The sequence below is a fragment of the Protomyctophum parallelum genome (genome assembly GCF_964188405.1).
Source record: "Protomyctophum parallelum genome assembly, chromosome: 3".
In the NCBI taxonomy this organism is placed as follows: domain Eukaryota; kingdom Metazoa; phylum Chordata; class Actinopteri; order Myctophiformes; family Myctophidae; genus Protomyctophum; species Protomyctophum parallelum.
The window spans coordinates 23,326,872-23,354,850 of record NC_139698.1 but is presented as its reverse complement, the minus strand read 5'-3'; the positions used below and the strand labels follow the sequence as shown (position 1 = coordinate 23,354,850).

General features: G+C 43.3%; 1 protein-coding gene across 1 annotated transcript; it reads left to right on the top strand.

Annotated features, from left to right (window-relative positions):
- The first annotated feature begins 15 nt into the window (after positions 1-15).
- Positions 16-27,924, top strand: colq (collagen-like tail subunit (single strand of homotrimer) of asymmetric acetylcholinesterase). Its single transcript, XM_083761932.1, has 17 exons — positions 16-201; positions 4,169-4,278; positions 5,933-6,049; positions 7,671-7,715; positions 7,993-8,019; positions 10,614-10,685; positions 11,178-11,240; positions 11,750-11,776; positions 12,256-12,300; positions 12,909-12,944; positions 13,216-13,296; positions 14,143-14,239; positions 19,571-19,701; positions 20,771-20,890; positions 21,226-21,352; positions 26,092-26,194; positions 27,264-27,924. The coding sequence occupies exons 1-17, from the start codon at positions 105-107 to the stop codon at positions 27,331-27,333; spliced, it is 1,368 nt and encodes a 455-aa protein (XP_083618058.1). The 5' UTR covers positions 16-104; the 3' UTR covers positions 27,334-27,924.
- The last annotated feature ends 55 nt before the right edge of the window (positions 27,925-27,979 follow it).

Here is a 27,979-nt window from a genome sequence, read left to right as displayed (position 1 = left end):
CGGTGTAAAGAAACAGTAGACGAGTGGTGGAGTGAGCGTAGAGCGGACAGTGAGTGTTGTGTGTACTGTATCTCCTCAAGTAGTAGCAACAGCACAGCAGCAGCATGGTTGTTCTAACGCTCGGACTGTACCTTCCACTGTTGTCCTGTTATGTCCTGGCAGACGCCTCCTACCTGGACACCATCCTCTCATTCCCAGCAGGTACGCGTGTGTGTGTGTGTGTGTGTGTGTGTCTGCGTGCGTGCGCGGGGGAAGAGAGAGTGTGTACCCAGCGTGTGTGTGTGTGTGTGTGTGTGTGTGTGTGCGCTCAAATGCTTGTGTGTGTTTGTTTACATGGCTGCAAAGATGGGTGTTTGTGCCTGTATATTTATTATTATTATTACTACTACATGCATGGATGCAATGAAAGAATGTCATTCATTTGGTTTAATGATGGTCCGTATTAATTAAGCACTCTCTCCACCTGGCGTGTCATCATCGTATAGGCCAATGACTTTCACACATTCATTCTCCAGAAATGATGTCTTAAAAAGGTTTAAACTTTCTGAATTCCCAACGATAGCAAAAAAATATCCCATCTACAGGTTGCAGCCGGGATAATTGTGCAATTCATCATAATAAGGCAAACTGTGTGCATTTAAAATTTTCAATTTAAAGGAGCTTTATTGGCATGAGCGTTTACATTGCCAAAGCAAGTGTCAAAATATAAAAACATTTGAAAATTGGGAACGTATATACAGTTGGGAGAGGGTACAGCATCGTGTAAACAGAGCTATGTCACATTGCGTCGTTATATACAGGGTACAACAAGGCTTTTTTTAACATCTTTATTTGTTTTTTCAAGAAGAGAAAAAGAAACGGGACTTGTTTGTATTTATTGTGCGGTTGGTAACCGTGGAGGAGGGGGTCTATAAATAAAGTCAGCTCCTCAGCTGGTCGTGGAGGTGCAGCACAGAGCAGAGAGGGCTTCTTCATGACACTGCAAGACTGCACGTCCAACACAGCAGCAGCCTGAAGTCTGTCGGCCTGTCACCATCTGATCGTTTGCACCTGTTCTAGAAATTATAACCAGTGGAGGAAAAATATAAGCACTCGAATGTTACGTAAAAAATATATATATATATTATTACTGCAATGCAAGCAGTACAAGTGAAAGTCCGGTAGACCTATTCATCATTCTAGGCCAAGTACTTATTTGACTTATTTTAACAAATAGCCATCCAGGCCAAAGACGTTTTTAACATTTTTTTAACATTGTTTTTTGGGGTTTTTTTTAATAGAAAGTTGTTTTTTTACTTAAAAAGAAAAAAATCTTACAACTCTTTCTAAAAAAATAAATAGAACAAATCTATGTTAGCCTGTGCTGAACTATTGCTACTGCCATTTAGCTATGAGTTAATCAAAATTCACTTGAGCAAAAGTACAAAAGGCACCTAATTATACCAAAAGTTAAAGTAAGCAGAATGTCCCGTTTCACAAGTTATCATTATGTCTAAAATGTATACAAATCTTTAGAACATAGCAGCATATTCAAAATGTACAAAGTGACTAATTTAATAACTAAAGTTTTCATAATAATTGTAGCGGAGTAAATGGACAATGTTTTCCTCCGTCTAAGATGTAGTGGAGTAGAAGTAAAAGTACTTACGTACAGTAGGCTACTTGAGTACTTTAGTTACTTTCCACCACTGCCTGTTGCCTTCGCCCACGTCCTGTGTCCGTCCGTCCGTCTGCGTTTAGCCCATTAAGGACGGGAACGCAGCTGTCTCGCTTTGACGCTTAACGACTTTAACCATTATTTTAAACTTTAGCTATTGAAAAATAGCAGATCTACAAGCTCATATGAGCTTGTAGATCGTGAAAATCTACAAGCGAGTGAAAATGAGTGAAATTCTTTGAATATGTGAAAATGTGTGAAATTCTTTGAATATCCACCTTTTTCCCCGCCAAGTTACTGGGGCTCCGTATGTGTGTGCTTTGCTTCCTTCAGGCAGTGTTGCCATGTCTGCTTATTATAAACAAACTTTGACTTTTCTGTAAAGTCACTTGCAAATAAATTATTGGTAGTTGCTGGTTGATGTTTTTTTGGGCTTGATTCTAAAGTGTACAGTAGTTGCTTCCTAATATCGTTTAAACCATTGGTTTCCACATTTCTTCACATCAAGGAACCCCAGATTAATATGTAATTGTCCACAGACATCCATCTGAAAATACTTTGTGCCTTTTTTTTATGTTTAAACAATATTCAAAATATTTCAATTTATTCTCAATGTGTTTTTAAATAGCAGATGTACAACCTCACTGTGAGCTTGTAGATCAGCTATTTTCATTTGTAGACCTGGCCACTTGTTTCTCTTGCAAAACTGGCAACACAGCAAGAGAACGAGGAAGTAATGCACACACAAACGCAAAGACTTATGGGCTATATGAAACAGGTGGATACAGTATATCATAATGCTTTCACAGCAAACGTTTTGAACTCATATCTGTGCTTCTGGGGGCGTGTCCCTGCATGGGAACAACATATTTTCAGATGTAGGTTGGAGGCCATGAATTACATTATAACTTTTGGGAGTCCTTGACATGAAATAGTTTGAGAACCACTGACATAGAAACAGCTTTTTTTCAGAAAAAACTAATTTAGAAGACATTTAGTATAGAATCTGACCTCAGTCCTAAATGGGTTAGGACTCACGTTGCTAGTCGTGCATGAAGGAACGTCTCAAGCATGTGCACAGTCAGTGTCGTATGCCGTTGACCTTTTGGGATTTACACTTTGTTGCATGATGTGCCGTGCAAGACGTATAGTATTTACTGTTCAGCAGCACGCACACACACACATCAGGCACGAGGATATCGCTGTGTGCAAACAGCAGCCCTGCAGGACTGAAGTTGCTGTAGGTTGCAGGAGATGGGTGCACACATGTGAATTAATATAGGAAAGAATACAGTGGTGGAACAAGTACTCTATTGTACTCATAGCACACCTTGAAGTGTGCATGTTCCTACTTCTAAAAAAATTGATTTTTGATGTCCAGCTTTGAGGGTACGTGTAAACACAAACTTTGTCCTAACACAAACATTAAATGCCATTGATAATGAATGGCCAGTTTTGAGCCAGTTTTGGGTGTATAAAGTGGTTAGAATGATTGTGACGCCATGTTAACTACTTTAGCTGAAAAAAAAGGAGCCGATCCACAAGCTTGCGGACCTGCTGCTTTTGATGCGTTGGTGAATCGTGTGCCGCTGTAGTGTATAGTATGATCAAGTAGGACAGTGGTTCATTACCTTCTTCATGTCAAGGCCCACTATTCAATTGGAATAAGGAAAATGCCAGAAGCACACTCAATACATGTCCTTTTCACATGATTCTATTTACGTTTGACGAGCAGGCAACCAGTGTTGTTTTCGTCGACTGAAACTAAGACGAAAAATGTTCGTCGACTACCTTTTTTCACTGACAAACTAGATGTTATTGTTAACTAAATGAAAGCTAAGCTAAGCTATGATGACTAAAACTAAATATACTGACAATTTCGTCAACAAATAAAAACTAGACTAAAATGTTAGGGACTAGTGGACAAGAGTATAAGACAAGTATTTGCGTTGTGAGCTTGTAGATCTGCTATTTTCAGTGTGAAATCAGTCATTGCGACTGCATCAAGGCCCGACAAAATCCATTTTAGTCGACTAAAATCTTGTGCGGTTTAGTCGACTGAAACTAAAACACTAAGACATTCCAGGTGACTATCTTGTGACTAAAACTAAATTAAGTTTCAGTCCAAAGACTATGAGTCCCCCCCCCCACCTCTCTCTCTCTCTCTCTCATTAGCAGGCACCAGTGCAGCATTATCCCTCTCTCCGTTTCTGGCACAACAGCACCCCTACTGGTACTCATAGTCATATACTGGTGCTCACTAACGTCACATAGGTTAACGTCACATAGGTGTACATAGGTACACGGACATTGCTGTTCCTTGGAGTGGTTGCACCACTCAAAAATAGAGGTTTGTCTGCCCGACAACGTGGATAATAATTACGCGCATGGATGCATAACCTCTTGCAAAGTGATCTGTCACCCAGTTTTCGACACGCCGGCCTGACATCATTGCTCCTCCCACAGCGGGCAGCGTGATCACTGACCATGTGTCCTCTGTCACCGCTGCAGCTCTCCGGCGGCCGGACCGGCAGAAGAGATTCAGCCCCTGCTGTTTGCTGAGCCCTCCTCCGCCCCCCCTCTTTCCTCCGCCCCCTACGATTTGGCGCCGCCACGCTCATGTGAGTCAAAGTCATGTGACTTGTCCTTGTTGTTGGATGGGGGGGGGGGGGGGGGGGGGGTCTGATTGTTCATGTGTCCTTGGGTGGTATCCAAACTGCCACCGGTATCTCTCTCTCTCTCTCTCACACTCGGGTAACATTAATAATAAAGACTCCAAGGGCACACTGGATTATGGGGCTAATATTGAACCAGTTCAGAAAATGAATCGGTTCAAAACTTCAGAACCCTAAAAGTTGCTTCGGAACTTGAACCAAAGAATGGCCACCGGTTCCGTGAAAGCCCCAAATGTTCCGAGAATCTAGAACGAAACCCAATTCTAGAACCACAAGTTCTGTTGGTGGAAAAGGCGGGGGCCTCAGGGTTGTTATAAACCTGTAAGGATTAATTTGGTTCCCGAGTGAAATCGCCTCATGCGCTTTTGAGCAACTTAATGCAAGTGGACGGGAGGAGAAATCCGGTGAGGTCTCTATTAATATGATGTCAATATGAAGTTTTTGTTTGGACATAACATTACGTCCAAACTTTTACTTTTCAGGATTCAAAATTAAAAAAAATGCAGTAGATCGACAAGCTCAACACGCTGCACTTCGACCTCCTGCATCTGCTGCTTTTGCTTTTGTGTGTCGCTGTTGTATGATCAAAGTAGGCCATTAAGTAAAACACACAAAAAAGTTAAAATATTATGGACATATTAAAGTTGTTTATGTCACGATATGTGAAACAGTGTGGAGGTATTTCTGTGGCCAAATAGCAGTGTGCACACAGAGTCAGGTTCGCAAGATTAGCGGGTCCATTGCCTCTCTTCCATAGAGCTCTCTTCCCAGTAGCTGTTGGTAAATAAATGGTGCATTTATATAGCGCCTTTTATCCAAGGCGCTTTACATAGATTGTTCACCCATTCACACACACACACACACACACACAGTTCCCGCCCGGTCACTCTACCCCTGAGCCGCCGCCCCGCCGACGGTCCCTCATGGGAGGGGCCGTCAGGTACTAGGTAGTGTCGATGCATCCACTGCACCCATTACACAACGGAGCAGTTTAACGTCATGCCCAGGACACACACACTGGCTAGCGTCCTGCAGCGCCATGTGTAAAAAATATAATCATTTTTTTTTCCTTTTCCTCTTCCTTTGCTTTCTTGTTACAACTACGAGATACAGCATGTAGACAGAAATGGCATCGCCACCGTCCTACACCATCAGTGTAGGATTCATTATGAAAATGCTGTAAATTATTTGTGTGTTAAAGTGTTCTTTTCTCTATTTCCTGATACTAATCATTGCTAGTATATTATTTTCAGTAACAGGGGTCTCCCCCGTTTTTGTTGTGCAGTATATAGAATACAGAAATTTTGACGTCGGAATACCGAGAATTAAGGATAAGCGAGTTAAATTGGAATTGATAGAGGGAAAAAAGGTCAGATTTTGAACTGGAACACAAAGAAACTGAAGCGAAAAAACATTTAACCTCTAAACCTTTGGCAAAAAAAAGACTCCCTTAACGCAAGTGCAATTATCCCTTAACGCAAGTGCAATTTGGTGCAACTTTGATTTAGTTGTCCTTTTCCCTAAATGAACATTTGGCAAAGTTATGAGCAACGTTACATGCAACGTTAATAACGTTGGGTATTGATGGACTCTTTTCCAGGATGACGAAGGTTCAAGTGGTCATGGAGGTATTACAGACACAGACCAGAAAGGTTCTGAGAAAGGTTCTGTGTGTCTGCAGGGTCCCCCAGGCCCGGCAGGCCTCCCTGGGCCTCAGGTAGGAACCACAACACACACACACACACACTTTAATAACACTAATTCAAAATTATTATAACATTTTCAAGATTTTTCAAAAATGTTCAAAAGTAGCAGATGTACAAGTGAAACCATTCTATGTTTGACGTGTTTCTAATAATGGTCCAGGGTAAGATATGGTACAGCTTTATTCATCAAAACAGCCTTACGTGACCTGACCAAAATATACAAGATATTATGTGGCATGCATAAAGTCAGTGGCAAAGTGAGGGTCAAAGTGAGTTTAACGTTTTATTGGGCCGTGGGGATCGGGAGTCGAACCCGCGGCACGCTGCCAGACTGGCTTACCGGCCAAGGTGCACAGACGGCTATGCCAGCCGCCCGGGCCAAGAGTTTAACGTTGTTTAATGTAATCAGAGATAGGACTTTTCTGTTTGGACGGGCTGTCAAGGCCAGAAAGTAGGGGGTTTTTTTCCCCACTCGGTAGGCATTCCTGCATAACTTCCAGGTATGATAATGACGCAGTCACACGCATGTATACCCTCTATAGATTGACAAGATTCTGATAGAAAATATCTGACCGCATAATAATAATCATGAAAAAGATTCACACTCGATCTGACATGTTATTATCGGTGCATCATCATCGGTAGTTCTGGAATCTACAACAACAGAGCAGCGTGCGAATGACAAAATCAGGACAATGTTTGTTGACCGACTGGTTCCTTGAGCACGTGGAGCACGTTTTGTATTTGCATTGCTTACAGTTGTCAGAGGACTTCTTCCAGGACGTCCCCCCCCCCACCCCCGCTCTCTCTCTCTCCCCTATAACAACTCCAGACATGTCGGGGATGGTTGGAGGACCGGAGCCATGGGGTGGTGCAAGGCGGTTGAGGGGGGGGGGGGTATTCATGGGAGGGGGGGGGGGGGGGTATAGGGGGTCCACTTTGGCACCCTGCATCACAGCAGCCCATTAACGCGCCAGATTTAGCCCGTTGACGCAAATAGCCTTTTTCCACGGCCTGCCAGGCCCAGTCAGTACGCACTCTCGCACACCATTCTTAGAAACACTCCCAAAGAGTTTTTGGACCGTGCAATGGAACGGGCGGCAGGCATACTCAGTCGCGTAAATTCCAGCAACGCAACGGGCCCACACACACACACACACACACACACACACAAACAGAGCATCATGCATGGTGGGGGAACATGTGTTTCAGTGCTTTTTGGTCGCTGGAAAAGTCCACCGACCATCTGTTTGCGCGGGTTCAAAAGGTGAGCCTTTTGAGTCATTGATGTTTTGTAAATGCAAAAAGCATTTTCACTTAGTCATTTTTTTTGCCCATTCTGTGTTTTTTTTCCTTTAATCATGGCTATTAGACGTGGCCACCTGCATCGCAGCACTGCAGCAGTCAGGCCTTGGGTATATATCACGGGGGAAGGCAACGCATACGAGGCACTTTGTAAATCAATATCGGCCACTCAGCCCTTAGCTAATTGAAACTGCAGGGGGAATTGGGCTTCAGGGAACGGCCGTGAATTTCTCAGTTGGATGTGGTGGGGAAACGAGACTATATTATTAAGCGAGATTAGATAAGTCTCTTTATTTTTTTGTTTCTTTCCTCTCTCTCTCACCACAGGGTCCACCTGGTTTACCCGGCATAGAAGGGCCCGAGGGAGAGAAGGTAACGTCGTCAAATGATTACTGCTTGTTTTATTTTCCCCTGCATGTCTTCCATCATCCATCCTATAGTATAGTGGATCTAATCAAATGCATGTAAACAAATATGTTTGGGACCGGTATAGCATTTCTTTGCAAAAAGCCACACTTTCAACCTTCCGGGTGTTGGGGGGGGGCTTTTTTGTTTGAGTCGCGAGCGAGCTATAGCCCGGGAAATGCGGTTGTCATGACTAACATTTTCTGTTTTTTGCCCCTCCCTCTCTCTCTCATCCTGCTGTCAGGGAGAACTAGGAAGACCTGGACAAAAGGTGAGCGTCTCAATTAATCACTCCCCTTCGATAAGTGGATTTACACACACACACACACACACACACACACACACACACACACACACACACACACACACACACACACACACACACACACACACACACACACACACACACACACACACACACACACACACACACACACACACACACACACACACACACGGAATTCTAAATTTACCCGAGTAACGGTATAACCGTATTGGTATCGAAATGCGTTGATCGTTCATTGTGATCTTGTGGATCGGCTATTTTCAAAAGGCTGGAATGGTTAATGTATGTTTAGTAATAATCAAAATCTACAAAGTAAATAATGGTGTAGTGGAGTAAAAGTCAAATGTAACGGAAATTGGAAATATTCCAGTAAAGTAAAAAACAACCTCAGAATTGTACTTAACCCATTCTGGGCGGGAACCCCTTTTGGTGTTTTTAAGCATTATGTTATACTTTAGCTATTGAAAAATAGCAGACCTACAAGCTTGTAGGTCTGCTATTTTTGTTTCAGAAAACTGTCATGATTTAGAAGACATTTTTTACATTCGTCATGTAATTGAGTAAATGTAGTTAGTTCAAAGTTCAAACCGTGCCGTGCGTGGACATTATCAAATTGCAAGCAGGTACAACCTTGACAGGATGCGAACGGAACGGGCACGAGCCGCTGAGATGACCTCTCCTCTGGCTGAAGGGGAGATAACAACAGAAGTGCTTCTCATTCCTCTTTGAATTTCAAGGACTCCAATATAAATTGGTATAGCGTATCGGAATCGGCCATAACAAAAAATGCCATATCGGTATTGCATGCGGGTCTCAAAAGAATCCAGATTATTTTCACCGATATTGATCATGCAATAATAATGTGACCGTCAATGGCTAAATTCTACATTTCATTTGTGTATACTCCATCTCATCCAGTAGTGAAAACAGACACTTGGAAAAAGAGTTTAAGAGAGTTTAAAAATATTTATTGATTGATTGAATACTTTATCTTTCAGATTCGGTATCAGCAGATATGACCCTGCAAATAATCGGATATCGGCCATAATTGCATAACCAATACCATGCACCCCTATTTTAAAGTTTGGGACCCCAATCTGATCCCCAGACCCCCAACAAGGGGTGAGAACCAGTGCCTTACTGATCTGATCCCCAGACCCCCAAGGGGTGAGAACCAGTGCCTTACAGCACCCCCTGCCCCCCCCCCCCCCCCCCCCCCCCATATCAGGCCCTTGAAAGACCCCTACCCCTCCCCCGCAATAAGATGGACCTCGCGCTGTCATTGGAACAGTTGACCGCCACACAGCTTCATTGGAAATGCAGCGGCACACGTTGGATAAGAAGGGAACGAGAGGGAAGTGACCTCCCTAAACGATTGGTCATTGTGGTTAACCAGTAATACAGTCCCACTGGGAGAGCTTTGGGTGGCGCGCGCGCACTTTTGCCCTGACCGAGGAGCGGAGCCCAGGACCGCACCACCAGCCGTGCAATTTTGCTTAGTGCTTCCAAGCCGAGCCCATAAATCATTTTATTTCCCACAAGCACCGGCTCCTGTTCTATATACAGACCATCATTTAATTAAAGAGAACCAAGTGACAGGGCTCGTTAAAGTCATACCGCCTCCACATGTGCAGCTCTACAGTATGCCTGTTGTGGCTGTGACAAATGCTGCAGCAGGGCGGGTGGCCCGGGCCGGTAGATTTGTCAAACCCACCCGGCAACAGGCCTGGCAGGTTGTTTCATTTAGCCAGCGGTGGAAAGTGACTAAGTACATTTACACAAGTACTGTACTGCTATAAGCAATAATATGTCAATTTTAATGACCTTTTTAATTTATTAAAAGGTCACTGGTATTATTAAAAAATACTGGTATTTAGACAGCCAGCAATGGGTAGAACGCTCCCAAATCTTTTGAGTCTCTGTGACACTTTTAGGGGCCGCAATCTGCATTCAAAGATTTTCCTAGAAGCTTTGTCATTGGTCGATTTGCCTGTCTGCTTCCTGATTGGTTATTCATTGTGACCGGGGTTTTTTTCCGACCAATGACAAAGCTTCTAGGAACATCTTCGAATGCAGATTGCGGCCCCTAGATGTGTCACAGAGACTAGAGTGTTCTACCCATTCCTGGCTGTCTGAATACCAAAAAATAAATAAAAAAGGTCATTCAAATGTTGACATATTATTGCGTATAGCAGCTTTAAGTAACATTTTGAGTTTTGGTTCTTTTTTACTCTCTTTTTTTTTTACTGTGAGTATTTCCAATTTCCAGTACTGTTACTTCTACTCCACTAGATCTCAGAGGCAAATAGTGTACTTTTACTCCACTATATTTATTTGAAAACCTTAGTTGCTATAGTTACTTTTTTGATTTTTATTATTACTAAACATATACATTAACCACTTCATTTCGGTCATTTTGAAAATAGCCGATCTACAAGCTCACAATGCGTTGCGATATGCGACCAAAATGCGTTGGTCACCTGCATTTTGCGAGTTCACCGCCTTATATGTCTTTACCACTCTGATGCCTTTGCCTATACAAAGGAAATTAACTTTGTCCTGATGTTGATGTTGTTCAGGGTCGGACAGGGCCTCCAGGGCTCCCAGGGAAGCCAGGGTCAGTCGGATGGAACGGACCAAATGGGCCCAAAGTGAGTAAGTCCACTTTCCTGGTTATTATTATTATAGCCTGATTTATACTTGGTTGCATGCTGGTGGTGTCGTGAACTGAAAATATCAGCTCTATAAGCTCACAAAACGCACCGCACGCTCCAGTGTATTGTCACTCGTGAGCTTGTAGATTGCCTATTTTCAGTGTGCAACACGACGAATGACAGTCAGAGCTACAGGCTACAGCTCAGGCTTGAGTTGGTTTGGTCTAAATGTTAACAGATCTGATGTTATGTGACATATGTAAAACTGTGTCTAAGGCTCAAACCGCAACTCCTTGCAACAGAAACAGTTTTAAGTACATGTCACACCAATGCAACTCCTTTGCAACTGCCATTGGGGATAATGGTTTCATGCAATATACATGCAACCGTTTGGTTGCAAGGAGTGGCATGGCGAATCATTGGTGCGGTTTGGGGCCTATAAAAGTGTTCATTATGTTTAGTGTTTGAGCTTGTGTTTCTGTGGCCCAGGGGGAGAAGGGGGACTCTGGCCTGATGGGACTGCCTGGACCAAGAGGTCTAATCGGGCCCAAGGTATGACGTCTCTTTGGCACTGACCACAAAGAGCTAAAGAGCCAGTACAGTATATATGACATAACAGATTTAACTATACGGTTTTATCATCACCCAATTTTAGGTTCTGTGCACACATAAGGGGGGTTGAGAAACACTCGTTTTGTGTTTTAAATTATTTCTATGCTCCGGATAGATTAGAATTAGAAACCATAGATCCTTACATCATCTAAAATACTTTGGTTCCAAACCAAGGTTAGCTGCCGACAGCTGTTGTTCATCCCCAAAAGCTTATAAATTGACAATAAAACTAAGGGCATTTTGTCTATCATTTTACCAGTTTGTTTTAGTTTTGTACCACATAGTACAGTTTCAGTTAGTTATCCTTTATTTTATTTTTTATTCTAGTTTTTATTTATTTCATTTAATGAAAATGTAAAAAAAAAAATTGTTTGTTATTTTGTTACTTTTCATTTACTATAATAATCTTGTTTCCTTACTCACTCTTCTGCTTGGTCTTGACTCTCTAGGGCTTATCCGGATACAAAGGAGAAAAGGTGGGTGACTGGCTATCAGGATCAGCACATTATTGTATAGAGCGTCGCATTCCCGTCCACGGCCGGAAGAGAATTTCCCATTAATTTTCCCCATAGACGTTACAGAAAGTATTTATAGACCTTTAAGCCTCGGACAAAGCCAACTCGGCTCCTGACAAATCATGACAATAAATTTAAAAAAAATCGGGCCGAACAAAATAAGAAGGAAAAAAGGGCAGGGTACAACACCAACAGTTTTTCTTCTTTCTAATTATTTGTTCGGCCCCAAATGTTTTCTTTAAAGGTCTTTACATGAATACTTTTGGAAACGTCTATGGGCCGCTCGTCATTCTGAAAGGGGCGGCGGGACTGCGACGCTCTATAGATGATGAGGGCCCATCAGATTGACATTGTGTTTCCTGATCTATCAGTGAGTGTTGCTGCCTGGTAACATACTGTGTTTTGTCCCCCATCATCATCATCATCCTCATCATCATCAGGGCTCCCGTGGTGACCGAGGAGGTACTGGAACGAAAGGGGACAAGGTGGGCAGAGTCAGGGCCAAATTAGTCATTGGGCCGGTGGGGCCGTATAGCCCAGGGGGCCTTTGGCTCTCAGGGTCCTCCGGAGACACTGGGCTGCGCGGTACTGGTTTTGAGGCCCTCACAAGGGCTTTCTGGGGCCCTTCATTGGCTCTTAATTGTGTTAAATGTAGGTCAAACTTTGCACGCACGCTACGTGGGGCCCCCAGAATATTTGCGACACGGGGGCCCTCGTGGGGGTTTAATCCGTCCCTGGTCCCCTGATGTCTATGTTGACCTACTGCGGCGTCGCTCCCCTGGAAATAGACAATCTACACGCTCGCAATCCGACGCCTTGTGAGCTTATATAGATCGGCTATTTTCGGCACACAACACCGCCATATGGCGGTATATGAATTGACCATACTGACTGCTGATGAGATAAGCCGTGCATTGTACAAAAATAATACACAAATACAATCTTTACTACATTAATTGCCGCTCAAATACCGTACTTCATGGCTAGAGTGCTTTCACAATAACATTATCTTCATATATAAAACAGACAATGTACAGTACATTCTATAGTTTTCTGCGTTAATATTATTTACTGTTCCTTTACTCCCATGCAGGGCACAATGGGATTCCCAGGAATGCTTGGACAGAAAGTGAGTAGAATGATCAAACAATCGCACACACATACTGTACATGCACACTTACTATTTTTAATTTAAAACGCTACTTTTTTAACTTAACTTGCTGGTCCAATCAAAGCCTAATATTAACCACCACCACAGACCACTCCGAACCTCTAAATTCCTCTCCCTAAGCCTAAACATAACCCGTGACTCTAAACCTAAACCCAAGATGACATGAATCTGACATGAAGTCTGTTTGGAAATGTGCGTAGTGTGTATTTATCATGTATTGATGTTTCAGGGTGAATTGGGTCCAAAAGGAGAAGATGGACTCTCAGGAAACAGAGGACCCACCGGGCGACCGGGGAAGAGAGGAAAACAGGTAAGGGTCAGGGTGACATCTTTATAAGAGTAAAAACAAAACAGAAAAAGAAATATATAGAGCTACAATACAAGTAACGTGTTGCCGTTCATACTAATTAAGGCTCTGTTCCGTTCTAGTCAAACAGAGTCAGGGTGCTGCTATTGACTTCATGCAGAGGGTGGCCATCTTGCGATTAAGTTAACTAGAACTCGAGCGGTCTCGCTCTATAGCGACTGGACAACTGGGTGCCCAGTTGTCCAGTCGCCCAAGTGCAGTGTGTGTGTGGACCCAATGAATACTGGGCGAGCAGTAACGTCGGACTATTGGCATGTCTGACTTTTTGGCTGTCGGACTATTGGCTGTCGGACTCTTAGTACGTGGGACCAACACCTGCGCCCCGTCACGTGCACCTGCAAGGAATGTATGGGCTTTCAATGGCAAATTGCAGCTATAGTTATACCACCCTGCCATTAACGTAATGGCAAGATGACCACGGTCTGCATACTGTAAGGTCAATATTGTGCATGTTGGCTCACTGGATACACCAGTGGGTCTCAAAGTGTGAGTTGCTATACGGGTGTGTAACTCTTATAGGAGTCCTTGGAATTAAAATAGTTTGAAAAACCACTGTACACAATATGTGACAGAGCCTTAATTAGTATCATCGGTAACACCTGTGAAGAAAGTATAGGGAAGCGGCCCGGAAGTAGCAGAGAATTATTCTGTGTGCGTAGATAGAGCCTATTGGAAGATAAATAGATATTGTATGGTATTACAAATATTCATATTACGATTTGCACAAATTGGCGTTTTGATTCACTCAGGCTTATGGCATTAATATGTGACACTGTCTGTGTTATTCAGGGAGGGAAGGGAGATACAGGACGCATAGGACCTCTAGGTCCATCAGGCCCCCAAGGACCCATTGGACACCCAGGTCCTCCAGGAATACCAGCCACAGGTAAACAACAAAAAAAAAAATCACACCCGACCCGTGTGAAGTGAGGGGCGCTCTTATCATCATATCATCATCTCATTCCGGCCAATCACAATTTGCGTCCTCACTTTCGTCTTCAATGTTTAGTGTTTGCACAAACGATCACAGCTGGCCATTCATTGTCAATGACGTTCAATGTCTGTGTTGCTCAAAGCTGGACATAGGAGGGGCTAGCGCCCCTCAAGAATGTACTGACACAATCTTTAGCTATGGATAGTAAGTTACAGTACTGTGTATTCAATTTGTGAATTAAGCTGGACAAATCACAGCGTGGTGTTGGTGAATCTGCACCAATCACAGTGTGGTGATTAACAATCTTTATAAAAGCTTAAACGAAGCTTAAGGTTGTTGTTTTTTTACCCCCAGGGGTTAACTGGGGACAGGGAGGAACTCCTTATATGGTCAGCAGCACACACTATAGTATAGGGAGGATTATCACAACAAAACAAAAAAAAGAAGTGATATTTGAATTAAGTGAAATCACTTTAATCTACACTACAGTACAAAGTGAAAATGCTTCATGAGAACAACTCTAACTAAGACATTGGCCAAAAAGACGCACACACGCACACGCACACACTCTTCCAAAACTCCCTGCTAAAAGTAGTCTCGCTAAAGGTTCCGTCGTGAGACGTGCACGGACAGAGAAACACCTCGGTGCCGGTGGCATTAAATAGCACCCCGTTGTGCTGTTAAATATACCCCTCCTCCTCCTCCTGACATTGTAGTCAATGCCACGTTCTCGTGACTGACGGATATACAGTCGAGAGCCACACCGGTCCTCCAGGGCTTTACACTTGAGGCTATTTAGCCAGAAACGTAATATCCTGTTGTTCGAGGGTTGTGTGAGGATGCGAGGAGGTCAGGCTATGAGTTTTACGCTAGTCGAGAGTGTCTCTATTTGTCAGTTCTGGTCTTGGAGTGCTTGCGTCCATGCAGTGTTGTGTTTGGCAGCAATTTTTTATTTTAGTTTTAGTCATAATAGTCTTTTGGAATAGTTTTCCTTTAGCTTTAGTCACATGTTAGTCACCAGGAATGTCTTAGTGTTAGTCTAGTTTTAGTCGACTAAATATCATAAATCTACGGCCGATTTAGTCGACTAAAATGTATTTTAGCGGGCCTTGATGCCGTCGTAATGACTGATTTTACACTTGCTGAAAATAGTCGATAGGTCTTAATGCGTTAAGTGTGTGTGTGTGTGTGTGTGTGTGTGTGTGTGTGTGTGTGTGTGTGTGTGTGTGTGTGTGTGTGTGTGTGTGTGTGTGTGTGTGTGTGTGTGTGTGTGTGTGTGTGTGTGTGTGTGTGTGTGTGTGTGTGTGTACGTACTACTGGCGTGAAGAGTAGTGCAGCTACCACAGTGGTGGAAAAAGTACTCAAAAGTTTTACTTAAGTAATAGTATATCAATACAGCATTGTAGAAATACTCGGACCGTTAGAAGTAAAAGTCCAGAATTCAATACGTAGTTGAGTAAAAGTGCATCAAAAGTATCAAAATGTACTTGAAGTACCAAAAGTAAAAAGTACTCACTATGCCGAATGTCCCGCTTTGTAGATCGGCCGCAATGTATATAGGGCTGAAGTGGTTGGTGTATGTTTTTGTAATAATAATCAAAATTCGACAAAGTAACTAAAGCTTTCAAATAAATGTGGTGGAGTAAAAAGTACAATATTTGGAAATTGGAAATACTCAAGTAAAGTACAAATACCTCGAAATCGTACTTAAGTACAGCATTAAGTAAATGTACTTAGTTACCTTACACCACTAGTGCACCACCCGTATCAGCGAAAGGAAGAGCCCATTAGACACATTAGTGCACGAGGTACAGTATTGCCACACCAGTACTTGGATTTAGCACCGCAGGAGAAACCTGACCTTAACCCATCTTGACTTGAGGACGATTCTACAATATATGTCTTCTAAATCCTGCCAGTTTTCTGAAAAACCCATATTTCTAGACTATGTCAGTGGTTCTCAAACATGTTCATGTCAAGGACCACCAAGATTATACTTATATTGGCCACCGAGCCCCATCTGACAATATGTTGTTCCAGTGAGTGACATCCCAGGAGCAAAGATTTGAGTTAAAAACTTTGGCTCTGAAAGAATATATATTCAAAGATTTGCGCCACATTTTCACGATAAAAAAAAAAAAATAGCAGACCTACAAGTTGTAGATCTGCTATTTTTAAATAACTAAAATATAACTTGAAACACCAAAAGGGGTTCCCCGCCCAAAATGGGTTAACAAGGAAACACAGATGATATACACTAGAGAGGATTCTCAAGCCATGACATCATGACCCTACTTACAGAAGGCCCTGACGCTGCTCGCAGATTAACATGATGTCACCAACACCAGCGAGGTGACAGCTGGCATCTTGTTCGGGTTTCTGAATGCACGAAGCTAAGTGGCCCCACCGCTTGATAGATGGATAGTGTGTTTATGTAGTAGACACAGAGGTATTTTTATTTATATCCGTTCTCGTGACCCCTAGCTGCTATTAAACAATATTCTGTTGTTGTTGTTAATGCCATGGCTTATCGTTTTGTCTGTTTCTATATAACCACACCCAGAGCTGTTTATAGGTCTATTGGGGGGGGTGTGTGCGTGCGTGCGTGTCTAAGTCAAGTCTCTCGTCCAAGAGAGACAATAGATTTTGTGACCGATTTTTTTTTTGCCATTTCGGGTGCAAATCCGTTTGATGCCGTTTGAAAACCACTCTGTAGGGATGGGACAATAATCCCTATTATCGTTTATCATGAAAAAAACCACTCACAATAAGCGTATGGTGGAGATTTATCGTTATACACTATGATATTTTGATATCCGTTTGTTGTTGAGCTGCAAAATGCAAATTCAACATCACTTAAACCCTCTATACTTGATAAAAAAAATCACACCCGTGTGAACTGTGAAGTGAAGGGCGCTCTTATCATCATACTTACATCACAACATTCCGGCCAATCACAACTTGTGTCCACACCTTCGACATCAATGTTTGTGTTTATGTAATGTTTGTGTATACACAAACACTCAAAACTGACCATTCATTGTCACTGGCATTCAATGTTTGTGTTGGGACAATGTTTGTGTTTACACAAACCCTCAAAGCTGGACATTGGAGGGTCTAGCGCCCCAAAAAAAAAGACTTATAAAGAATGCATTTTGGTACGTTCTTATTTCACGCTGCGTTGTGAGCTTGTACATCGGCTATTTTTGGGCAAACGATCTCCTCAGAATAGGGATGCAAGTGGTTAAACAAAATGTTTTAATCAAAAGTTTTATCCCAAGATTTTGTAACCCATTTTTTTTACCCAGTGTAAATTATCTAATGTAATCCTGGACGCTACACTTCCTCTGCCAACCTGGGGGGGCAGCGGACTGATCTCATGCTTCCTTCTATGCATGAGGAGTCCAAGCTGCTTCTTTTCACTTGACAGGGGGGAGTTTCCCCGGCCGGACGTAGCGCGTGGAAGGAACACGTTATTTCCGACCAGTTCCTTTCCCCTCCATCAGTTTAGACTAGAGACCAGGATTACTGCATGTTTTTGTGAGGGTACCTACCCTAGGGGACCCTAGGGGACACGGGGAGAACATGACATGTCATTTACGTATCGTTCCGTCCCTGTCACTCATATAACCTATTGTGCAGCGGTTCTCAGGGGTCCTTGAGTGGGTTCCAGGGGGTCCCCAGATAAATGATGGATAGTTACCAGATAGGAACCAAATGGGCACTGGTGTGGCTGTAACTGAGGTGCTATTTACACGAGGATGGTGTTCATAAAAAACGGCAAAATAAAGTACCGTTTAGCGCTGTCATTTAGACGAGAACGGTGTTCTCAGGAGGTGAAAACGCATCGAAGTGAAACCGCCTTCCAGAGTGGAAATCATTCAGAACACCGTTTCCTATGGTCTCCATATAAACAGGCAAAACGGTGAATCCGCAAAACTTATGACATCATGGCTCATGTTGGCTCACAGCGCATATGTTTATTACATTGATGCAGAGCCATATCATTATGATATAATGGAGTTCCTGAACAAGCCTCCCTCCTCGCCTACAAAGTGCTGCTCATCAGCGATGTTGAATGTAAAACCATGATGTAAATAAAAAAGCCTTGTGATAGACGGCAGCCGCGGCAGCAGCGTTTATAGCCTAATGTATTATAAAATATATACCATCCCGTGGCGCGCCCAGAGCCGTGTTGCGCTAGCCTGGTTAATAAACCAGACTAATATCGCACGGATCCGCGGAATATTAGTCTGGGGAGGCTCAGCTTGGATTTCATTTCCAGGGAAACATTTTCTCTTTGACGCAATTGGTCAGAGCTACTGTCAGTCAAAGGTCTCAAGCATTGAACGTCACTGTACCAAAGCCCGCCCATATTGTATACCGTGTCCCTATTGGGCGCACACATTCTCGTGTGTAGGAAATGGGCGTAAAATTGAGCCTCTCCAGACCAAAATCCGCCGGTAGGCAATTTTTTTTGCCAACGGCTGATTCGGTCTGGTTTATTAACCAGGCTAGTGTTGCGCAGGCTTGCGTGAAGGTTTCTTCTTCTTGTACGTGGGTGACCTGTCTATTTGGCAGCCCGTTATCGCCACCTAGCGACAGTATAGCATAATAGCACATCATATCATAACGTGTGCGTTCTCGTGTAAAGGGTAAGAAAAAATGAGAACGCAACGGGACTTTGACGTGTTATATGGAGATGGTCGCCGTCTAAAAGAGGCCTGAGAGTACATGGACCCTAAACTGGTTCCATTTGTACACTTTCAGAGTTATGGTGCATGGTATGTGGTCTAAAGCAGGGGTTCTCAAAGTGGGGTCCGGGGACCCCCAGGGACCTATATATATATATACACATCAGCCATTTCCAAAGAATGTTGACATTCCTTTGAAAATTTTACAATTTTAATACCATAAATCTTGTATAGGGTTCTTGTTGGCACAACATCTTTTCAGATGGGGGTCCGCATGCCACATACACATTAACCCATTTTGGTATTAGCATTATGCTATGCTTTAGCTATTGAAAAATAGCAGATCTACAAGCTATCTACAAACTCGTAGCGCGCCACCGAGTGGCGTGCTACGAGCTTGTAGGTCTGCTATTTTTGAAAAATCGAAGAACGACTGACATAGAAACATAGCTTTTTCAGAAAACTGTCAGGATGTAGAAGACTTTTTTAGAATCTGATCTCAAGTCAAAATGGGTTAATTTAGGGGTCCTTTTTGAGAAGTTTGAGAAACCAGAGTGTGATATTGTCTCTCTCTTATCCCCCGCTGCAGGACTGTACGTGGTCGGACCAAAGGGGGAGCGAGGTCTGCCCGGCCCGGTTGGGAGGTGCAGCTGCAACTCTCTGGCCACCTCTCCCTTCGACGAGCAGGGCTCCAGAGGAGGCTATCCCAAAGTGCCCGCGGTGAGCCACTCTGACCCCATTTTTGGGGGGCGGGAACCCGTTTTGGCGTTTTAAGCGTCATGTTATAATTTAGCTATTGAAAAATAGCAGATCTACAAACTCATAGCGCTACGAGCTTATTGTAGTTCTGCTATTTTTGAAAAATCGTGAAAATATGCCCCAAATCTTTGAATATATATTATTACAGAGTGAAAGTTTTAACTCTGGGGGGGGGGGGGGTCCCTGGAATAACATATTTTCAGATGTTGGGCGGAGGCATATTACATATAATTCTTGACATGACATATTGAGCACCACTGATATAGAAACATTAGGTTTTTCAGAAAACTGTCAGGATTCTTTTTATTTTTTACGTCAGGTCTAAATGGGTTAAACTGTAGTTCATCACACTCTACCCTCCCTGTGTAATCTCATTATCTGTCCAGGTGTGCATTCCATTCAGCACCCCATTAGAATATGTTTTGCCCAGCTGTGTGAAACATATTAACCCACACATTGGTACTGGGCAACATGCGGCCCGAGGGCCAGGCGTGGCCCTTTGACCGTCTCAATCTGGCCCTCCAAGTCCTCAAAGAAAAATCTACAAAAGCTTGTAGTTTTTGCTGCATGTTTGAACAATAGGCATGCTAGGGGTTCGTGTACTTAAACCCATTAAGGAACGGGAAAGCATCTGTGTCGCTTTAGCTTTTAACCACTTTTGACCATTCTTTTATACTTTTAGCTGTTGAAACAATAGCACAAGCACCACTGACATAGAAATGTAGGTAATGGTTTTTCAGAAAACTGTCAGAATTTATAAGACATTTTGTAGAATCTGGTCTCAGTCCTAAATGGATTAACCGGTCAAACCGCTAGTGTCCCTATTCAGGGCATTTCACTGTCAAAATAGGAGAACATCTGCTATTTTCATGCAAAGAGATTCGGTGTAGAGAGAAAAAAGGATAAAGCCCTGGGGACCCCTGTTCAACCAAGTTTAAGGTTTTAAGTGGTTAAAATAATATGTCATACACAATTACACATGTGCTATAAATATTGAATTTGTAGCTTAACAAATGCAATTCTGTCTCAGATATTTGTGGTGAGCAATGAAGAGGAGCTGGAACGTGTCCGCACAGACAATGCATTTGCATTCCGCAAAGACCAACGATCCCTTTATTTCAAAGACATCGACGGCTGGATGCCAATCCAGGTGTGTCCCGTCACCAAAGAGCACCTATCTAAGAGCCACTAACAGATCCCTGCAGCGCTTCCATTCCTCTATTTCTAAATTGTCCCGAAACCTTGTCATCATTTAGATTCGTATTTATTTCGTATTTATTTCGTATTTATTTCATATTTATTTTCAAATGTTATGTAAATTACATCTTAGTATGATTTTGAAGCTTTCTGTCAGGACGATAGTTCATTTACGGTATATATATCTTTTGTGAAAATGTTGTGTGACAGACCAGATCCACGCTGTGTGTCATTATTTCCCTATTTTACATTAGTATAAGTGTGTGAGCGTGTTTTTGGTCATTGCAGTTGACGCCGTTCCAGTCGATGGAGAACGCCCCAGACGATGAAGGGTACTGCGGCGATGGCGTCGTACAGATCCCCAACGGAGAGGAGTGCGACGACAGCAACAGAGTGGTCACCGACGGCTGTGTCAGTAAGTATAGCTGGTCTGTTGCCATAACGACGGCCGTGTCAGTAACTATGTACCTGGTCTGTTACCATAACGATAGCCTGGCCCATAGCCAGCGTGCTTTCTGGTACAGAGGGGCGGGTATGGAGCATGGAGCAAGCGCTGGATTATATTTGTTCACCGATCTGAGTGCCCCCCTCCACCCCTCCCCTGCCTTCATAGCTGGCCTGCAGCGTTGATTTCGTAACGTTGACTAAAACTATGACAATTCTTTTTTCGCCGACTATGATGACTAAAAGTCTAAAACCATGACTGAATATTACTGACAATCATAGTCTGGCAATCACCTGATACAATAGTGGTGGGGGTTCATGCACCATTCCATACGTTAAGAATAGTTTTTTTTTTAAATATATATATATATAAAGAATGAATAGGCCTACATACATAGACATTCTTTGCCACCATGCCAGTAATAATACAGCCACTATGTCACAAGTCACAACAACTCACAACGAACATCAGCAACCACAACACACCACACATAGCCTACTGTTGTGTTTATCAGTCTTCAACTGAAAATTAACATTTGGAATTGATGGCTGTTTATGTCAAAGCCTGAAAACCTCTAGCCTGGTGAAACCACTCCCCCTGCTGGACAACATTTGCATTCTGCCAGCAGGGAGAGTCTGGGAACTCTCAGGCAGAGATGATATACTCCGGTCCAATTCTGGCCGGAGCGATATGCGGCTGTATGAGGCTGCTAGAAGCGGGATTAACGCGAGACTTATGACATATTGAAGCGTTGCCACAGCGCAAAAGTAAACACAACCTAACAAGACTATACAACTGGAAATTATTATGGAGATATCAAATGTGCTGCTTCCGGGTTCATCGTTTCAGCTTGAGAGATCCCAGATGCAGGCAGGAGGAGGGAACTGGTGAACTCAATACTGCCGCAATCTGGCCAAGTCAGGTTACAAAACCTCCTGCTCGAACCAAAAGGAAATAGCAAATTCACTCATAGGATTATTGAAGTGATACAACTCACATACAATTACAATTTAGGCTCCTAATCCAGAGCGATTTACAGTAAGTAAAACAAACAAACATGGTAATACCTCAAATACATGACAAAACATTGTCATCAAGAATCATACCTTCAACGGCAGATATACAAACACAACATACAAACTGTAGATTCACATCAGCAGCAGTCAATCCCAGAGCCAGAAACAGCCACTGAACATGTTTCATGTTCTGCCACCAAGTCATGGGGTCCCAAAATGACAGCAATAGTACACCAGCTTGAATCACACTAGTATTCAACACAAGCAGCAGCAGCAAATAAGCAAAAAAATAATAATCAAAGTTCCTACCTTGAGCTGTCTTCTACTTGACTCTGGATGGGCAGCCTCCTCCTAAACACCTCCGAGACTAAGGAGATGGTGGTCTATCTGTGGAGCAGGTTGAGAGAGACAACATAAGCATTGAGTAGAAGTAAGGAACGTAGAAAGAAAGAAGGTGAGCTGACCAAGCCACATACTTGTACACTACAGTGTACCCTGTCACAACTCACTAGCAACAGCAGACAAACATACACAGCCCTGTATACTTCCAGTTATAACATATACAGCTTAGTAGTATTCAGTACATGCACCCATGCACACAGCACTTCAAGCACCTTTGTTTGTTCATGTCACTCTCCCTGCATACACACACATGCTTAGCATAGGTAGCTAACTCACCTGCAGAATTAGCCCTCCAAGCAGAACCCAATGGTACTGAAGTTTCTGACATTTTTTAGACCCAGACCATGGGGTCCTGTTCCACGTCGTCCATGCCACCTGTTTAAAACATTTACTGGCTCATGTTTACATGTTTACCGGCCCCCCCGCGCTCTTTGACGATATTCTTCAGTGTGAGGCTTTCTGAATATGTAAAGTATAAGTACCCATACATGCCTCTGCGAATATCTCCTGTGGCGCGGAAGCCGTTAAGTATTTTTAATATATGTTTGCCCGATTTGGAAGCTTGGATTCTTCTTTTCCTTCCTTGTTTATTGACACCTCATTGTACCGCCTATCTGGCTAGCTAGTGGCGCTATAGCTATGACACAGCAGATCAGAGGCAGGGACGTAGCCTCACAAGCCAACCGCACACCGGGAGGCGGTACAATAAACGGTAAACAAACAAGAAGAAATAAAGCGACCAAATCGGTCAAACAAAGATTAAAAATACTTAACGGCTTCCGCGCCACAGGAGATATTCGCAGCTGGATGTATAGCTACTTAAAGTTACCGAATTCAGAATAACTCAAGGAAAATAATGGCGTCACATGCCGCGGGTCCTATAGGAATATAGGATAGGAATTTCGTATAGGAATTTCCATACGAAAATACAGTAGTGAGCAGGGACCCTACGTAAAACTCAACAAAATTTCAGAAAAGCTTTACGTAGGGTCCCGAAAGGGGCTACTGCAGAATAAAAACAAAAGCAGTTTGTAATGAAGATGAATTAACTTCTCTTTCAAACTGACACATACTTGTGACTGAGCAGCAACAACAGAGACTATTCCACTCAACTTCCATGAGGTGTAAAGTTACATTATACGTTTTTCATTTCACTCTTTTTTTTTTTACTACCAAACAAACATAATGAGCTTACTTGCTGTGTCTGTCTGTTTGCACTTTGCAGCAGGTGTGTGTGGAGGGGGAGGGGCGTGGCTACCATAGGTCTGCTCAGTGCTCAGCGAGTAGTCTACCAGTTCACTGGAGTGTTGGTGGTTTTCAACCCTTTTCACACAGAAGCCTGTGCGGCCTAATTGGCTGAATGGCAGCCATTTCGGGTACTCCTTTTTTGGGAAACACGACATTATAGACATAGACAACCTAGACTAGAGCACAGCCATATGTGTCCTCATGGCGCACTTAAGGCCTCCTGCATAAATACATTTAGAAGCAAACCCGTTTTTCAGAAAGCCTTTTTTTGTGCGACATGAGTGGTGACTTTCTTCATCTCATTTAAATATATAAATGTCGTAATTAAAATAAGATTTGTATCTCTGATTAATGTACTCGTCCTCATATTTCGATGAGGGCTTCAGTCTCCTCATTCGACCACATCTATCCACGGTTGCGCTGCGTAAAATATGCCCTGATGAATTCAGGATAATGGTTAAACCATTCTGGTAACATGTTTTTATATACATATTTGGACCGCATCAGGCACTATGTCAACAATGCAGTAATGGTGAAAAATCTAATTTAAATATAAAGAAATAAATACTAGATAAAGTGCCAATCGGCACAGGTCTCCACCAGGATTCTTCCTCAGCCTAGTGGGAATATGCGTGCACAGTTTCATCGCAAATCGGACGCTGCGCTGAGGAGTTGTGGCCATTTGCTACTCCTGAAAACTGTAGGAGCCAATCGTGGCCAATCAGGATGGAATATGAGAAATCAAACAAACCTGTGTTGATCACATGACTATGGAGATCATGTGTACCGATTTGCGTGAAATTTGGATAAAATCTGAAGGAGTAATAATAGAAAATGTGTTTTACATATGTCGGCCTCCTGGTGGCGCTATAAAGAGCAGATGTGAAAAATTCCAGGCAAAGGTTTTTCCTTGGCCTCTAGGGAGTTGGCATACAAAGTTATCCACAGATCCGTGCAGTTAGAGGTAAAAACACTTTTCGGCCAGTTATAGCGCCACCTTGAGGCTGAGTTGAAATTGTTCATGTGGCATTTCGTCCTCGGCCTAGTGGGAATGTGGGTGCACAATTTCACGGAAATCACGCGATGTGTTCATGATTTGCAGCATTTTGTTTGAAACTGAGCACTCCTGTGAATTTTGGAAGCCAATCTTAACCAATCAGGATGGAGTCTGAGAAATCTGAAAGACCGGTTTGGTTGAATGGCTCTAGAGAGACTGTGTACCAATTTGCGTGATGTTTGGACACAATCTGTAGGTGTACCGTGCAAAAACTTGTTTTGCACAAAGCGGCCTCCTGGTGGCGCTATAACAGGCCGTTCTGGAAAGTTTGGGGCAGAGGTTCATGGTTGGCATCCAGGGAGTGTGTGTGCAAAATTTGGCATCGACCGGGTTAACGGTGGCCGAGATTAGCTGCTCACGGACGGACGGACACACGGACGGACGGACACACGGACGGACGGAGTGCAAAACATACTCTCCCCCATGCCTTCGGCTGGTGGAGACAATTAAGAGTGAAGAGAGCCTACTGTCAGCAAATTAAATCTCAGAGGCAAAGTGATGTCAGCAAGGTAAATGTAGGCTAGGCCTATATGAAAACACTGTCCCATTGTGCAAGCGAATAAAATAAAATAACATTCGATTGTGGGTTAATAAATATAGGCCTATACAAGGAGGTTAAATGGGAGGCTATTGTGCAGTCAAAGTTACCAATACAAGCTAGTTAATTCAGCATTCTTTAATTTGACTGGTCAGGCCGGCCTGGTAGGTCTCAGTGCTCTGAGGAGCACATTATCTATTATCGTTTCATTTTACACTCTCAAGAGTTAAAGATCTATAAGGGTCTATTTGGTTAACAACTCTCATTTAGCTGGGGACCACATGGAACCCCCTCAAGGACCACTGGTGGTCCCTGGACCACTGGTTGTGAACTATTGGTGTAAAGTAAGCGTTTTACAAGGTAAAATAATAGCTTTGTCCAACATAGGTGTCAGTTGTCATTCTAGCCCGACATCTCTAAACTGATGCCGTCCTCATTATTCCCACAGAGTGTAAGCATGCCTACTGTGGAGATGGCTACCGCTACGAAGGAGCTGAGGAGTGCGATGGTAAAGACTTCGGCTACCAGACCTGCAACTCATATCTTCCAGGGTAAATACAAGCACCACACTGACCCAGAATTCCTGCTTGATGTTCCAAATTGTCGATGGCACAGTAGCTACTACTAGCTAGGGTTTAGGGCTGTCACGATTACATTGCTTGATGACATTGCAAATTGGAACATTATGAATAGAAGTTACATTTCTGTTTGCCTTTTAGGCTTCGTAATAAAAAAGTGCACAGGGCAGATATGACAAATAACTGAAATATACCAAGAAATGTAATACATTTTATTTTCACTTTTACATGTAAAAATAGCTGAAATAGCTGATCTACAGTACAAGCTATTAGATCTGCTATTTCTGCTTTTTTTAATGTATGAGCATCTTTAAACATGGAAACGATTATGACGATTGTGATGAAATAAGTTGCCACTATCTCAAATAATTGAGATTAGACGATGATGTAATAATTGTGACAACCTATAGGGTTTTAACGATTCCGGGTCAATGCTCTCTCAACGGTCCAATTCCTTAACGGTTCCCTTTAACGATTCCTATAAGGCGTTCTAGATGTTTGTAAAACGGTTCCGGAAACGGTTCCAAAATGTGACGGAACCGATTCCTCAATGTTGGTTCCGGTTCCTCTATAGTTCCGTAACCCGACCACAACAGTATAGTTGTCCGCGAATGGCCTATGTATGCACACACGCCATTTTGGAAAGAACTTGGACCACTTCCCTACTTCCTTCACAGGTGTTACCGCTGATACTAATGAATGCTCTGTTCCATTCTGGTCAAACAGAAGTCAGGATGCATGTTGGCTCACTGGAAACACTCTGCTACACCAGTGGGTCTCAAAGTGTCCTTAAGTGGGTTCCAAATGGCCCCGTACGGGTGTGTAACTCTCAGAGTTATGGGGGTCCTTCAAATTATAAGGTTTATGAACCACTGCACACTATAAATGGAACAGAGCCTTAATTAGTATCATCGGTAACACCTGTGAAGGAAGTAGGGAAGCGGCCCGGAAGTAAGAAGAGTCATTCTGTGTGCATAATATGGCCCATATTCCGTTGACATTTCAACTGACCTGCGGCTTTCATCTCCATGTCGCCCTGCAGGTCGTATGGCCGTCTCAGGTGCACGCCGCGCTGCGTCATCGACTCCACAAACTGCAAGTACTTCACATGAGGAGGCACACCTCGGACAGTTGTCGCCCAACACCAAGAATATGGATTTTTTTTTTAGACGCAAACAACAAATGACAAACAAACAAAAAAGAACAGCGATGCTACAAAAACAGGAGGCACAGATGGAAGTGGCAGCAAATGAACCTATGAGAAAAGAAACACACACACACACACACACACACACATACATGTATCTCTATATAGAACTACTCTGCGTTGCTGCCGAGAAGATGCCACGTACGTACAGCTCCCAGGGTTCCGCAAGAGTCCGTGCGTGAGACTCGCCCCCTCCCCCCCTCTACTGTTCACAGGAAACGCGCAGGACGATTGCACTCTGTCTCAACACACTGGACCGATGCCTGGCCTGTCCTCTCCTCTCCCCTCCCTCCCTCCCCCGACCTTGACCAGGACCAGAACCGCCGTCTTGAACGACAAAAAGGTGCTGGTGGTTGTACTGTATATATCACAGCCAACCCAGGGTTCATTACAACAAGCACCGACCGATTCGCCAAGACGCTGCAGACGAGAGATGTGCTGCACTATAGGACGGGACGGGGGAACGTCTTCTCATCTTGACTTAACACTGTTAACACTATAGGACGGGGACGGGGAACGTCTTCTCATCTTGACTTAACACTGTTAACAAA